General features: G+C 40.4%; 1 protein-coding gene across 4 annotated transcripts in view; it reads right to left on the bottom strand.

The window, feature by feature from the left end:
* The window catches only part of LOC124160748, a 327883-nt gene that overhangs the window by 247222 nt on the left and 66781 nt on the right, over positions 1–13880 (bottom strand). Inside the window, exon 1 of one of the 4 annotated variants that reach the window (XM_046536758.1) lies at positions 2492–3270. The exons of the other annotated variants lie outside the window; for them this stretch is intronic. Within the exon in view, the coding sequence (XP_046392714.1) occupies positions 2492–2527 (36 nt within the window). The 5' untranslated portion in view covers positions 2528–3270. Of the gene's footprint in view, positions 1–2491; positions 3271–13880 lie in introns of those variants that run through there. 4 annotated transcript variants of the gene reach the window in all.

Raw genomic sequence — 13880 nt, 5'->3', positions numbered from 1 at the left:
TGAAAAAATGGGTTTTTTCTTTATTTATTATTATTAGTATTATTATTATTTCTATATACTATTATTACTTATGCAATATAATTTTATCAATTGTATTTTATATAAGCGAGGTCTTTGAGGCTACTGAAGGTTACACACATGAAAGTGCCTAAGAGTAAGGCCTAAAACGATGGAAGATGCGCAAAGTAAACTTGTATAAAAAATCAATAATATAAGGAAATATTAAGGACCATTCCAGGGTAATAACCTGAAATTTTGTGATCCAGATGCGCTATCTGTTGCGCCAGAACCCTTTATTTCGAAGAATTAAATTTTAGAACTTATTCTGCAGTTGGTCGATTAAGGTAAATATTAATTCTCAAAAGTGGAGGCTCATATTGCCTCTGAAGGCCTAGAAAGAGCCCAAGAATGCATTGTCATCTGGTTATGACCTGTGCTGAAAATTTCAACTCCATAGCTAATCGCGAAATGAGCTAAATTCGCGGGGCATGATTTTGGAGGACAGACAAACAAAAAAACAAGCAAACAGACAATGAAAAGACTTTAAGGTTTAAAATGAATCCGAATTCGTCAAAGTAAGGGTAGATCCCTTGAAAATGATACATAATGAAAATAAAACAACAACCATAAACGAGAGTAATTTACAGAAGGTTAAATTTTATTTCAGTTCAAAGATATATTTTTAGATGTGATCTATGATTATAATTGATACATAAAATTAAGGAAATTCCATAAGAAAGGACATAAAATTAAGCAAGGGTTCGCAAAACATTAACACAGAAATGTTATTAGATTTGATGAGGTTTCGGAACCAGATTTACCAATTGACAGCCGGACATAGTACAGTTATATAATTTCTCGATAGCGTTATCTGCATTGGAAATAAAGAAACAAAACCTTGTAAGGTACACTATTATTTTAATATGGGCACGACCCGGGTTTCGTAATGTGGTTACATCTTCTGGTCAAGAGAAAGGTCTGAGGATGTAACCACGTTAAAACCCGGGTCGTGCCCATATTAAAAAATAGTGAGCCTTACAAGGTTTTGTTTCTTTATTTCCAATATGGAGAGCATGGCCCTGACCATGATGGAGAGGTTTCACAAAGTAAAGCCAGAAGTTATCAGTTATCGTTATCCGCAATAGGGTACAGCCGTTACCTTAGTAACGTCGGGAAGTTTCACCAAATCACAGCAGCTAGGAATCACCTTAAGTAAAATTAGTGACCTAAGACTATGGCTTTGATATTCCCGCAACTACGATTACTACCAAATGACATAATTAGAGCCACATTACACTCTCCAACGAAAACTCCCCGAATATCACAGCACGCGTTCGTTCTCATGTGGCCCGCTCTATTCCACAGCAAGATTACAAGGCCTCACAACTGTCGGATGCGGCCATTCATAAAGGTACCACGCCTCGAACGGTGACCGGAAAATGCAGCTAGGATTTCATTTTGCTCTCACTTTTTGTCGTTGTTTTACGTCCACTCAGCGCTCCACAATGAAGGCTGCTCACGACTTCGGTCAATTTGTTTCCCAAAATATAAAACTTACAACCAAGAGCAACGCCATGCTTTATGGGAGTGCGCATTTATTAGCAACACTAACCGACAATTTTCTTTCCTTTAATTAAACTCAAGAGCTAATGGCCGACATTAACAGCAACAATAATAACACAGTTGAAGGAATGTGAATAGACGAACACATGGAGATTTTTTTTCCAAGCACAGACCATTGACCGAGCACAGAAGGACTAGATGCATCATAGTGCACACTTAAGAGCCTCGATAAACGAGGCTATCTCTCGTGTACCACGGTGAAGTATTCCTCAGCGTGGAGATAGAAATAAGAAAACCACAACGCCACAAATAATCTTTCACGCACGACTCAGGTTCCACCACGATGTTGTTATTTCTGATTCAGGAAGTTCCTCGAGTAAAACAGGCTTGCACGGACGCATCCCTTCCTCTCGACCGGACTTATGCCGTCCACAAAATTCCTTCAAAACTTACGCATTTAGTTTTCAAAGCATATTGAGTGGCCCTTAATCAACATTGGCAATCTTCTCAAACACACAACACTTATATTTGAGAAAATACTGAGGTAATTTTTTTTTATTTAAAGTACCGGAAAATATTGACCGAGGTGTACAAGGGATATAAAATCCCTGAAAATTTAAAGACGATAGCAGCATACGTTTTAAGAGATACAGGAAAATGTTAACCAGGATCTAATTTATGTGCGTCGAAAATTGCACGATGATAGCTTAATATATAAGGGAGCAATCCCTCACCAAAAAAGAAAGTATGTTCCTGAGTGATGCACCCCCTTAAGGTCCCACACAAAAGGTGCGAAACACATCAGCAAGCGTGATTAAAATGCACATCCAACTCAAGGGTTGGCAAAAGAGAAAGCAGAGATGCAAAAAAACAACAATGGGATATGGGCATGGGATCGCGAGGAAGGAGAGGAAGCAAGCAGCCTTACCGATTCGTTGGGGTAGACTCCTTCCGACCTATCCATTCCAGAAGGGTTTATCCGATCAGGCGGGACACCCTAGGGTTATCGCCCCTACCACACTCACACAGACACACAATGGCGAAGCAGTCAGGCGTGCGCGGAGGGACGACTGTGCATCGACACCCTTCCGCAGACGTTTCGACAACAAAACGGACAACATCAGGCAACACACATCTCATTTCCCTTTCAGGTAACACACAGCACAGCGACGGAATGAGAAGAGGTCACTCACTCAGTGATTGCACACCAGCAAGTAAGACTCACGCATTCACTCTCGGGGTTCGATCCCGGGACCCTCCGATCCGCAGCTTAACACTCCACCCACTGCGCTACCATGCTCCCATTCAAAGAGTTTAAACACCCCTCCCTCCCCCACCAAAAATAGAAAACACAGGTCACAGAGTACAACCCGAGTCGGTAGCGGTGGGCACGGACGACTTGTTGGTTCCACGATGACGTCACGGCACCTCGTCTAGCTATTGTAGAGCCAGCCGAGGTCTCACCCGGCCTAACATCGTGGGAGCAACTAAAGCCACCCTTTGAGCAGGGCACACAACCACGAATTAAGCCGTGCAGTATCTATAATAACACGATGGAAAAAACAGGATACCCTTCAGATGAAAGGCCTTACCCCGCAAACCCTTTAACATCAAAGACAACACTGCTTGATCTGTGTATGGTAAGATAGGGAGATGAAGAAGCGTGGATGTGTGTAGAAGGGGCTGTTCGGCTCGAGACAGCCTCGGCCGCGGCCGCTTACGAACTGAGCTGACGGGGAAGGTCGGGAGGAGAAGAGAGGAGGAGGGGGGGGATGATGGTGGCGGCTGGAGGGGGGAAGAGAAGGGGTGGGGGGAGGGGTGCTCGGGATAATACGAAGGGAGGCAAGGGGCGCACGCACAGCCAGGGGTGGACACGATACGCCAGGAGCAGATGCATCGACGCTCGGATATTCGTATCGACGCAAAGGAGCCTCGCAGCGAAAGATGCAGGACCGAGTTCAAAAAATGCTTATTATTTTTGAGGCAGGTGCTCGAAACTTACCTGCGTAACTACTCACAGATGATTGCAAATCTATGAATTGGAAGCCAATAGTCACGTAAAGTCGACTTTGCTTAAATGAAGGGATGAAAGATAGAAAATATTCTATAAGATACGGATGTAATTAAGTTACTTCGAAAATATTACCGTTTATTCAGCTGGTGCCCTAAATGGAAAATGATTTGAGACAAAATGATTAATAGATACAGTGTCCGGCGTGATACGGGGAAATCTTTGATATTCAGCTTTAGTAAAACCACTTGTCTGTTTACACACACTTTTATTTAAACCGACCATGTTTTCGGCAACCGAACATGGTTCCTTGATAATGGCACCAGTTGCCGAAACCATGGTCGGTTTAAATAAAAGTGTGTGGAAACGGACAAGTGGTTTTACTAAGCTGTAGACAAAATGACTTATTTCATACGATTTATTAACTTCATTCATTAAATTGTATCAAACTAATGTTTTCTTAATATGCTAGTTCTCGAACGAGTCCTACCAAGGAATAAAATTATAAAGACACATTCAAAGGAAAAATCAAATCCTTTGCTACAAATCAAACAACTACCGCTAAGGATGGCAGATAGGTCCTCAAAATAATCTCTAAAACGCATAAGCCTTTGCTTCAAAACATTTTTATCCCAAAACCCCCTTCATCATTATCATCATCACTGGTCAACAATCCTAGGATTGGTTTGACGCAGCTCTCCACTCAGTTCTCCTATCAGCTAATCTTTTCACACCTACGTATTTCTTCTCTTTTACATCCCTCTTTACTTGTTCCATATATTTTGTTCGAGGTCTTCCTTTTCCGTTCTTGCCTTCCACTTGTCCTTCGACGATTGTCTTCATCAGGCCATCATGTCTCAAGATGTGGCCTATAAGGTTGTTCCGTCTTCTTGTTAAGGTTTTCATGAGGCTTCTCTTCTCTCCTACCCTTCTTAGGACTTCCTCGTTACTAACTCGGTCGATCCATTTGATTTTCATCATTCTTCTGTAGCACCACATTTCGAAGGCCTCTATCCTTGCTTTCTCCGCTGCGGTCATTCTCCATGCCTCACTTCCGTATAAGAGCATACTCCAGATGTAGGTTCTTATAAATTGTTTCTTTACTTCCATATTTAAGTTTCCCGCTTTAAGCAGGTCTCTCTTTTGGTGGAATGCTCTCTTCGCCTGGGCTATTCTGCTGATAATTTCTTTCTTGCTTCTCCCGTCACTAGTAATCTTGCTTCCCAAATAACAGAATTCATCCACCTCTATCAGTTTTTGCTTCCCCATTTTAATGTTGGTCTTGACTTCTTCTCTTCTGCTGCATACTAAGATCTTGGTTTTCTTCGTGCTTATTTTCAGCTGATATCTACTCATTACCCTACCCATAGCAAAACCCCCTTAGCAACGATAATAAACTTATGACGACGTCAACGTTGATTACTCACATAGAGACACAGGTAGAGTGGAATGAAATAAGGGGATTAATTATTTTGCGAAAGTAAGTATTAAAATATACGGTATTGAAAATTACGATGCACTGCCACGACGTAAGTATGAATAGAATGAATTCTGTTCCTGTCTAATGCCTAATGTCACCAATGTTTTCATGAAAAACAATGGAAGGGGAAATCGTAAGGAAGAATCTTCAACGCAAAGGTACTCATGATGATAGGACATCACAGCTTATTACACTTATAGCATATACATAATCGGGCGACACAAGAATGATATCTTACAGCCATAATCTTCAAACTACTTCAACGTTTTTGTCAACAGTTTATATCAGTAGATAACGATAATTTGTATTAATAGGATGTCACTGCTTCTTACCTCCATGGTCCACTAAGGAATTTCTTTAGCCTCGTGAAACCTTTTTTGCAAAAAAAAGAAATCGTAGAGCTATAGTGGCGGTGTATAGTGAGAGTGGTAGTTTAAATAACCTCTAACAATATAAGTAGAAATAAGATTTGATGCTGTTTCGGTGAATAATGTGGGTAAACTTTTGTCGCGTCAAATACTTTATTTCAGCCGTTAATTATTTAGACGTTTCGAACTTCGACTCGGGGCTCATTTCCAGGCCTGCTTAATGCCGTTTTATTTGTTATTTATCAATAAACGCGTAACACATTCGAGTGGGCAGTGGCGCTCAGTGGCTCAAAAGTTTGGACCATCGGAAAAAGTATTCAGAAAATTCCTATTTCCTGACTAGATACGGTGTTTCCTTATCAAGGCATGGATTTATGCTACAGGACACGCACATGAAGTGGCACAAATGCATTGATATTTGAGTGCTGCTGAGATGAACATAAATATTCCTCAATTCAGAATAACTGTTCGAACAGCAACGCACTGTTCTCAAATATGTATGTCTCACTCCAGTTGTACTTTCAGGTTTTGTACGGAGGAAGTAAATACTCTATAGTAATAGTGATAATGAAAATGAATTCAAAAGAGTGAATTTTCCAGAAAATAGTGATAACCCAAAAAAAATTTTGCCACCAGTTCCACTAGCGCTAACCATCAATTGCCATGCGACTAAATTTTTAACGTGATTGCTGCTTGAAGCTGCTTTACAAGATCGAGTTAATGGACGTTGACAGCAGCAGAGAAGTCAAGAGTGGAAGCATTCGAAATGTGGTGCTACCGAAAAATGATGAAGATAAAATGGATTGACCGTGTCAATAACGAGGAAGTGCTAAGATGAGTGGGAGAAAAAAGAAGCCTCCTAAAAACCTTAAACAGAAGACGGGACAACTTAGCTGGCCACATAATGAGACATGATGAAGACAATCGTAGGACAATTGGAAGGGAAGAAGGGCAAGGGACGGCCCCGAAGAAGTTACATAGGACAGATTATAAAGGATATTAAAGAGAAGAAATAAGTCGCTATAAAAAAGGTTAGCGGATAGGAGAGAGAAATGGAGAGCTGCGTCAAACCAATCTTAGGATTGTTGACTAATTATAATGATGAAACTCAAGCATTAGCTTATTTCTTTTAGCTAGTTGGCGTGATTATGGAGGCTGCCTTAATCAAGATTGCTAACGTGATTTACAACGAGTAACAAATCACAAGGCCACAAAAACTTTTTCTAAATACACGTATTCCTACCGTATTTTGACCACCTGAATCAGAAAATGTTTACTCGTATCACTGCATTTGCCACAGTTTTCGCAAAGGCGTCATACAATTGCAATTGATATTGCGATTGAAACTAGGAACCACCATTAAACCATACGTCAAGTGCACAGCACGATGTTTTGCCAATTATTTCTGAATCGAGGACACAGAAATGCACATAGACAATCTATTCGAGGAAAAAATTATCGAGCTCTCCCACATGGCTCGACTGAAGTGGCGACAAGTAGTTCTTACCTACTCAAGTTTGCAACACGCCGATATACCGTTTGGATTAACATTCACTTCCAGGTTTTCTACAGCGATTTCAAATAAATTTCAACAAATTTCCAAAGCGAATAGTAGCCTATTTATTTGATGAGCGCTTGGCTGCTGACCCGGGTTCATATCCCGAGTGAAGACTTCGTACACCCTTGGACAAAACCCTCGAAGTGCAAAATGGACCAGCGAAAGGAACTGGGCCCCCAACATGAAAGTTTGATGTCACAAGCCCGTGGCTTATTCAGGTTCAATCTAGCTTCTATCTATCTATCCAAACTAGCTTCCACATCGAATTACCGAGTTATTGAATTGACCGAAGCCACGGTGAGAAAATCGGACTAAGCGACGAATCGATACACGGTCTTTTATTGCGCGGTGTTTGGGGACGGAAAGCCTTTAACGGCCTCCGGAATAAAAGGCGAAGGGGAGAGAGTTGGGGAGGAGAGGAATTATTCCGGGCGGGTGGGTACATACGTACAGACATACATACATACGTACAAGCAGAGAGAGAGAGAGGGCGCTTTGGTAGTGGGAATGTGCGCATGCTCTCCAAGGGATCCCATCACGCAGTACACAGAGGGAGGGAAGGGGGTGGGAAGGGAGGAGTGAGGTGGGGGGGGGTGGCTGGACGGGCGGGTGTCTTTGACACACCTCTTTGCGTTGTGACGGGTAAGTAGTGGAATCACTCAATGAAACCAAAAAAAGCTCTCACGATCCACCAACAAATCTTCCCTCTGCAATTAAAAAACAGCGATTTCGGAACATCCCTGGGGACTCCACAATTTGTGAATTGCCCCATCAAAGAGCCTTCAAAAGTGAATAGGGTAGTTTCCTTCATCAAAGAAAACGAAAGGCTTTGATTGCGATCCGTTACCCACCATTAGTGTATTCATAATATACAAATTATTTGGTTTTAGAAATCCCAGGTTAGACGAATTGCAATGGTCAATTTTAACCGCAATTGAAAAAGGCCAGATTGGCGCCCATACGATAACACTCCACGTGACGTCACAGGGACCTTGATGCTATACGAGTAGTCAAGAGTTTTACATCGTCTGAGATTACCAATGCATGCATGAGGCACAGAGCCCAGGAAAACATTTCTTAATAATAACCTATTAAAATTGCCTATGGTCGGAAAGTTTTCTTCGCTTGATAAGGTATTAATAATACTTATTTAAGCCAAGCGCTACCTGCCAGCAGGGTACTCTGCTACCTGCTAGCAGCCTACTTCGTAGCGGCGCCCATAGCCACGCACCAAGGTGGCCACACATGGCGGCAGCCTGAACCAGAATGACGTCACACGGGGTTTTCCCAGCATTCATACTTATTAGGCCGTCGCGTTTTCGCGCGCGCTTGAAAATTTTCACGTTTCATTTAATCGCGAAAAATAGATATTGTCATTTAAAAATCTAAAAAATTTAAATGCGTACTCCAGGAATAATAATCTTTCGATTGAGGCAATAAAAAAATTATAGGAAACCACCCTATTCCCTCGTGTGGCAGTCCGCTCCAAACCTGGTGGTCCATGCAAGCGCGCGGAACTCCCGCGAGAGGAGGGGAAAGTGTCCGGGGGTGGGGGGGGGGGGAACAACTTAGGAGGTGGGGGGGCGCGAAGCAATTCTTCCGACTGAATATAACTTAGATAATGAATGGAGTCAAAAATAGTAATTTTAACCTGTGTAGTAGGCCGGCCCTCCCTCGAGAGCCAAGTCACAATATAGCCACAGTGACCCCCAGCTCACAACACATCCCGTCTCATTGCAGGAATTGCCCTCTCCTGGAGAATAATATCGTGAGTTTACATGGATGAACAACTTATCAGTTACTGTATATAAACGGCATCCAAGTCCTTCATTGTGCCCAAACTAAACACTGCGCTTCTAAACCCTTCCTCTCCATACATTTACACTTTTGAAGGTTACAATTTGAGCGGATTTAAATTTTAAAGTAACATTTAAATACCTCAAAATGTCTATCATTACCTATCTTATTGTGCCCCTACTTTTATTCCGTGTCATCATGTATCTTAAAAACGTGAATTTACTTCATCCAGTGTACATTCAAGCTAAATTTAAAGATCTCAGGAGATAGATGGCGGTAAGTATAGGATTTCTCAGAATGCTTCTGAAATAAAACGGGATCAAATCAAAAATATCGGAGTAGTTATTTGATGACAAGTTTTAGTCTCGTTGAAAGAAGAATGTTTTTATCTATGATATAAAATCAGTAATGAACTTTTCGCTTCGTAAGGTGAAACATGGATCGCGGTGTCAGGTGGTGGGATGTCAATTTTATTTTACTGTACAAAATTTCATTGAATTTAACGGAATTCAGATAGAGTTACATCAAATTTGGAAATACATAAGATTATATTCCGATAGCTAAAAAATCGTAGAATAATACACTATTTGAATAATGAATTTTTTGACAAATTTTGAAGCGATAACTCTACTGAACTCGAGATATTCAAGAATACCACAATTAGAAAAGTAGAAAGACAATCTGTGTAAGGCGGTATTGTAGTGAGAGTAAGGCCTACCACACACGTTCCGGCCCGGCCTCAAGGCCCGGACTGTACAGTCCGGGCCTTGAGGCCAAACTGAACGTGTATGGCGATGCCTTGAGGCGGATTGTCGGCCGGACGGCCGGATGGGAATCCAATGAGGCCCGGCCTCAAGGCCTTGAGGCCGGACCTCATTGTTTGGCCGGAGTCGTGTTCTCCCCCCACGCAAACCAGTCGCGCGGTAGCTCTGTTCGACGGTGTACCTTTTGTGCTCGACATGTCAACTATTGAAGAGATTGAGGCAATTGCAGTGATAGGCTGCTATTCTGGATGGAATAGCATTATGCTATTCTTCGATATTGCAACCGCTGTTGCTATAATATAGCGTATTGCAACGCCTATGCTATTTGGTATTACGAACGGTTGCAATTCGTGTTTTTACTACACCGGAAGACGTAATTCACAGAATAGCATAGGCCCGTAGCAATTCACTATTCTGAACGGTGAATTGCAACCGGTAGGCTTGCAATAATATTACGCGGTCTTCGAGGCCGAGCTATCCGATATTTCAACCCAGAAAACGTGCGCATTGCGATGTCGAATTGTTTTTCTGAGGTTAGTAACCTAATCAAGCATTGAAAAATGGAATAATAGCCAAAAATAAAATGATATCAGCTTTATTTTAATTAAGTAATAGTAGCATAAGTGACGAATATTTAACTAGTTAAGTGATTTGGTTAGGAATTAACATTCGAGCTTGATATATGAAGCACAAGCTTGCTTCATCGACAGTACGAAAACAATAACAATTAATGCAAAGAATTACTACCATTAGCCCAAATTTTACGCGTTTTATTCATATTTACAATTCATAATTTTATTTCATCACTTGACTTGCTACTAAAAATATCCTCAATGTAGGCTATCAGGTCGATTCTTGAAAATTTTCAAGCTTGTGTTAACACACTAACCTGCCAAATATATTAATAGTTATAGCTTTCAATGAATACCATATATTACCATAATAATACCATATACTTTGATCAGCCGTTCATTTCCTCAATTGGACAGTATATACAAATACATGCAACGAGTCGAAATTGTTTTCCCCACTATTCGCTGCCTTCTACAATTAAAACTAAAAATTTATTAAATTATAAACACGGGCAGTCGACTTGAATTACTTGCTTGAAAACAAAGGATTTCTCCGAACACCAATAAAGTTTCCGAACAAATATGATTCACCACAAACGTTTATTGGAATATCCATGCACTGCATCATTAATGCAATATATATCATGTGGAATTGAATACAAATTGTTTCCTCTATAGACAAGTAAGTTATTCACACAATTAAGTTTCATTTTATCGGCACAGTTCAGGGTCTATCAAAAATTTCAGTGAGCACATTAAAATCAGCTGATACGAAAACAATGATAACTGACACAACAGCACTTTCCACACGATTCACTTTTGCTAGATTCACTTTTTCACAGCTGTTCCATCCATCCTCAAATTCAACATTACCTCCCTCTGCTTTTTCCAAATATGCAGCTGAAATATCGATACTATTCCATCATAATACGTGAGAGCACAGCTGTGACGTTGCCACCTACTTCATTTCCTAAACAGAGAATGAACACTGAAATTAGGGAGTCATACAATATATAGATAACATTAGAAACGAAAGCTTCTAGTTCATACAGTAAAACGATATCGTCACGAGCAATACAATAAAAGTTGATACATATTAATTCTGATATGCAACAAACAGACTTCGAAGCCTGACACATTTACGAAGAAAAGCAAACATATTTAGCTTTCAATGATTATTTCGCATAGCATATATCTCACGTTAAAGGACCGATCGGATATAGGTAAATCATTGAATATTTATGTCCGATAAATCATCATTATAACAACGAAATTATGACCTAACCCACCTGTCTGAAGCCATTGGGAAATTATCACAACCACAACAAACAGCTGATTTCTTAAATGAGATTTTCAAAGCGTATTATATACTTCCAAGGTTTAATATAATTTTTAAATGTAAATAAAGCAATTATTTATAATTTCAAGTCAATATTCCGTAAAATACAGAAAAATATATAAAATATCTTCTCCCTCATAGGTTACCCAAACTGTTCAGAAAGTTTTTCATACGGGAAGAGGCGGAGCTTCCAAATAGCTCGCGCAAGAAATAGTATGCTGCTATTCCGAACAAAATTATTACTACGCTTCATTCATAATACGGGGTCGTTGCTATAATGACCCGCAGAATAGCATATGCTATTTTTTGCAACGCTTATCCAGAATAGCAGCCATAGTGTGTGTTCTAGCGAAAAGGAAAAAGCGCAAGAGAAGCATGTGGGCGAAGTCGTGGCTTGAAAGGAAAAAATTTACTCATGTTAATTTATTAACCGAACTTCAGTGTTATCCGAAAGATTGGAAGAACTATTTAAGAATGGACGAACCAACTTACCTGGAGTTATTCAGAATGGTTACACCTTTTATTGCCAAGCAAGACACTGTTATGAGGCAAGCTATAACGCCTCACGAAAAGTTAACAGCAACATTGCGATATTTGGCTACAGGCAGGACACTGGAAGATTTGAAGTTCACTACTAGAATTTCCCCTCAATCTTTGGGACAAATTATACCAGAGACTTGCTTGGCATTAGCAAAAGCACTAAAGGACTTCTGTAAGGTAAATAAATAAATAAAATAACTGATTGTGAGAGTCAAGCAAAATAAGTGGGCACACCTGTTAAAGTAATATCCATACATGAGTTATTACGCTATATATAGTATAATAACTTCTATATGAACAAAATTTCCTATCTCCCGTGTTGCCTTCAAATTATTAGCCTATTTATACGTTCAACTCGTGTATAGGTACTCACTTTACTTGACTCTTAATGCAATGTACGCAATTTGAAGTCAATTTCTATTGAACAATCGATGGAAATACAAATGCAGGGCTGTTTACAAACACTTCAAACATAAATTGACCCGTATTACTGTCCTTGGTAATGTTAAGTACTTAGGGCTAATATTTTAAATTATAAAAAAATATAAGAAAAAGTTATTGTAAATGGGTGTAATAAACTTGGTTCTATAATGTATCAAAAAAAGATTGCTGCTCCTCAGATGTTGATCGGTAGTTAGAATTAGTTTGATGTTGTTGGACGGATATTTGCGACTGGAAACTGTGCTCTGATGAATGTGACGGAGGGCCATATTCCAAAGAGAAACCTGTATTTATTGAAGCATTTCTATGGAGTGATCCTAATTCTGCTTCAAACAGAGCATCATTCATCAGTTTCTGTGCAAATATTCTCTGTTCAGGAGTAAGTTCTGGCTATCTTATATAAAAATCCCAAGTTATTGGAACGAAAACTACGGGACTACCAAGCGCACAAAGTTGGGAAACTTCATTTTAGGCGCAAAAAACGGGTACTTTTTTATAACAAAAAAAATTACAGAAAACAATATGGGGCGGAAATTTTTTTACGTAAATGATGCAACGTAAAATAAATTCCCTTTCGTAGCTTTTCGTTGCATTGAAATTGATTGCCTCATCTAGACGATAGAGCTCCTCAAACTATGGCGTCTCGCTTTTTTTTTTACAAACAGTAGATGCGAGAGGGTTGAAAATGTGGTGGGAGAGGGAAAACAAGTGTCTCGAACTGCAGGATTCACCCTTCACATTCGGTTCCGACTCCGTTTCGCTTGGCCTTGAGGCCGGACCTCATTGGATTCCCATCCGGCCGTCCGGCCAGCAATCCGCCTCAAGGCATCGCCATACACGTTCAGTTTGGCCTCAAGGCCCGGACTGTACAGTCCGGGCCTTGAGGCCAAACTGAACGTGTATGGGAGGCGGCCAAACTGCGCTGTCCAGGCCTCAAGGCCGGCCTCGAGGCCAGGCCTTGAGGCCGAGCCTTGAGGCCGGGCCGGAACGTGTGTGGAGGGCCTAATGTAGCAATAAGAAAATATCGGAACGTATTAAAACTGTAGCTTCGACTGAAAAATTCATATAGCTTCATTTATCTTCATTGAGCTCACTTTTCATCTAAAGGGTCTAATTAGGAGCCTATCAGTTGTCTTCTTATGGTGAAGATCATTTTTCTATTAGCTTAAGTAGTACGAGAAAGCCAAAAATACCAATGAGTCATGCGATCCGCACAAGAGATGTAAACAAAATCTAAAATAAAAAAATATCACTGTAAATTTATTTTTTTATTTTAATTAATTTATTCCCAAACCACCGAATACAGCTCATATTGGCCACGAACAACCATGCCCTGGACAGGGGAAGCCTACCCAATTCGAACCCGCGACCTTTAGTTTGGCAGGCGAGGACACTACCCCATCGCCACCGTGGCTGGCAAACTAAGTGAAATAACAAAATAATATTT

This window comes from Ischnura elegans, chromosome 6, assembly GCF_921293095.1.
Source record: "Ischnura elegans chromosome 6, ioIscEleg1.1, whole genome shotgun sequence".
NCBI lineage: Eukaryota > Metazoa > Arthropoda > Insecta > Odonata > Coenagrionidae > Ischnura > Ischnura elegans.
Note: the sequence above shows the minus strand (reverse complement) of the source record. Positions and strands in the feature narration are given on the sequence as shown.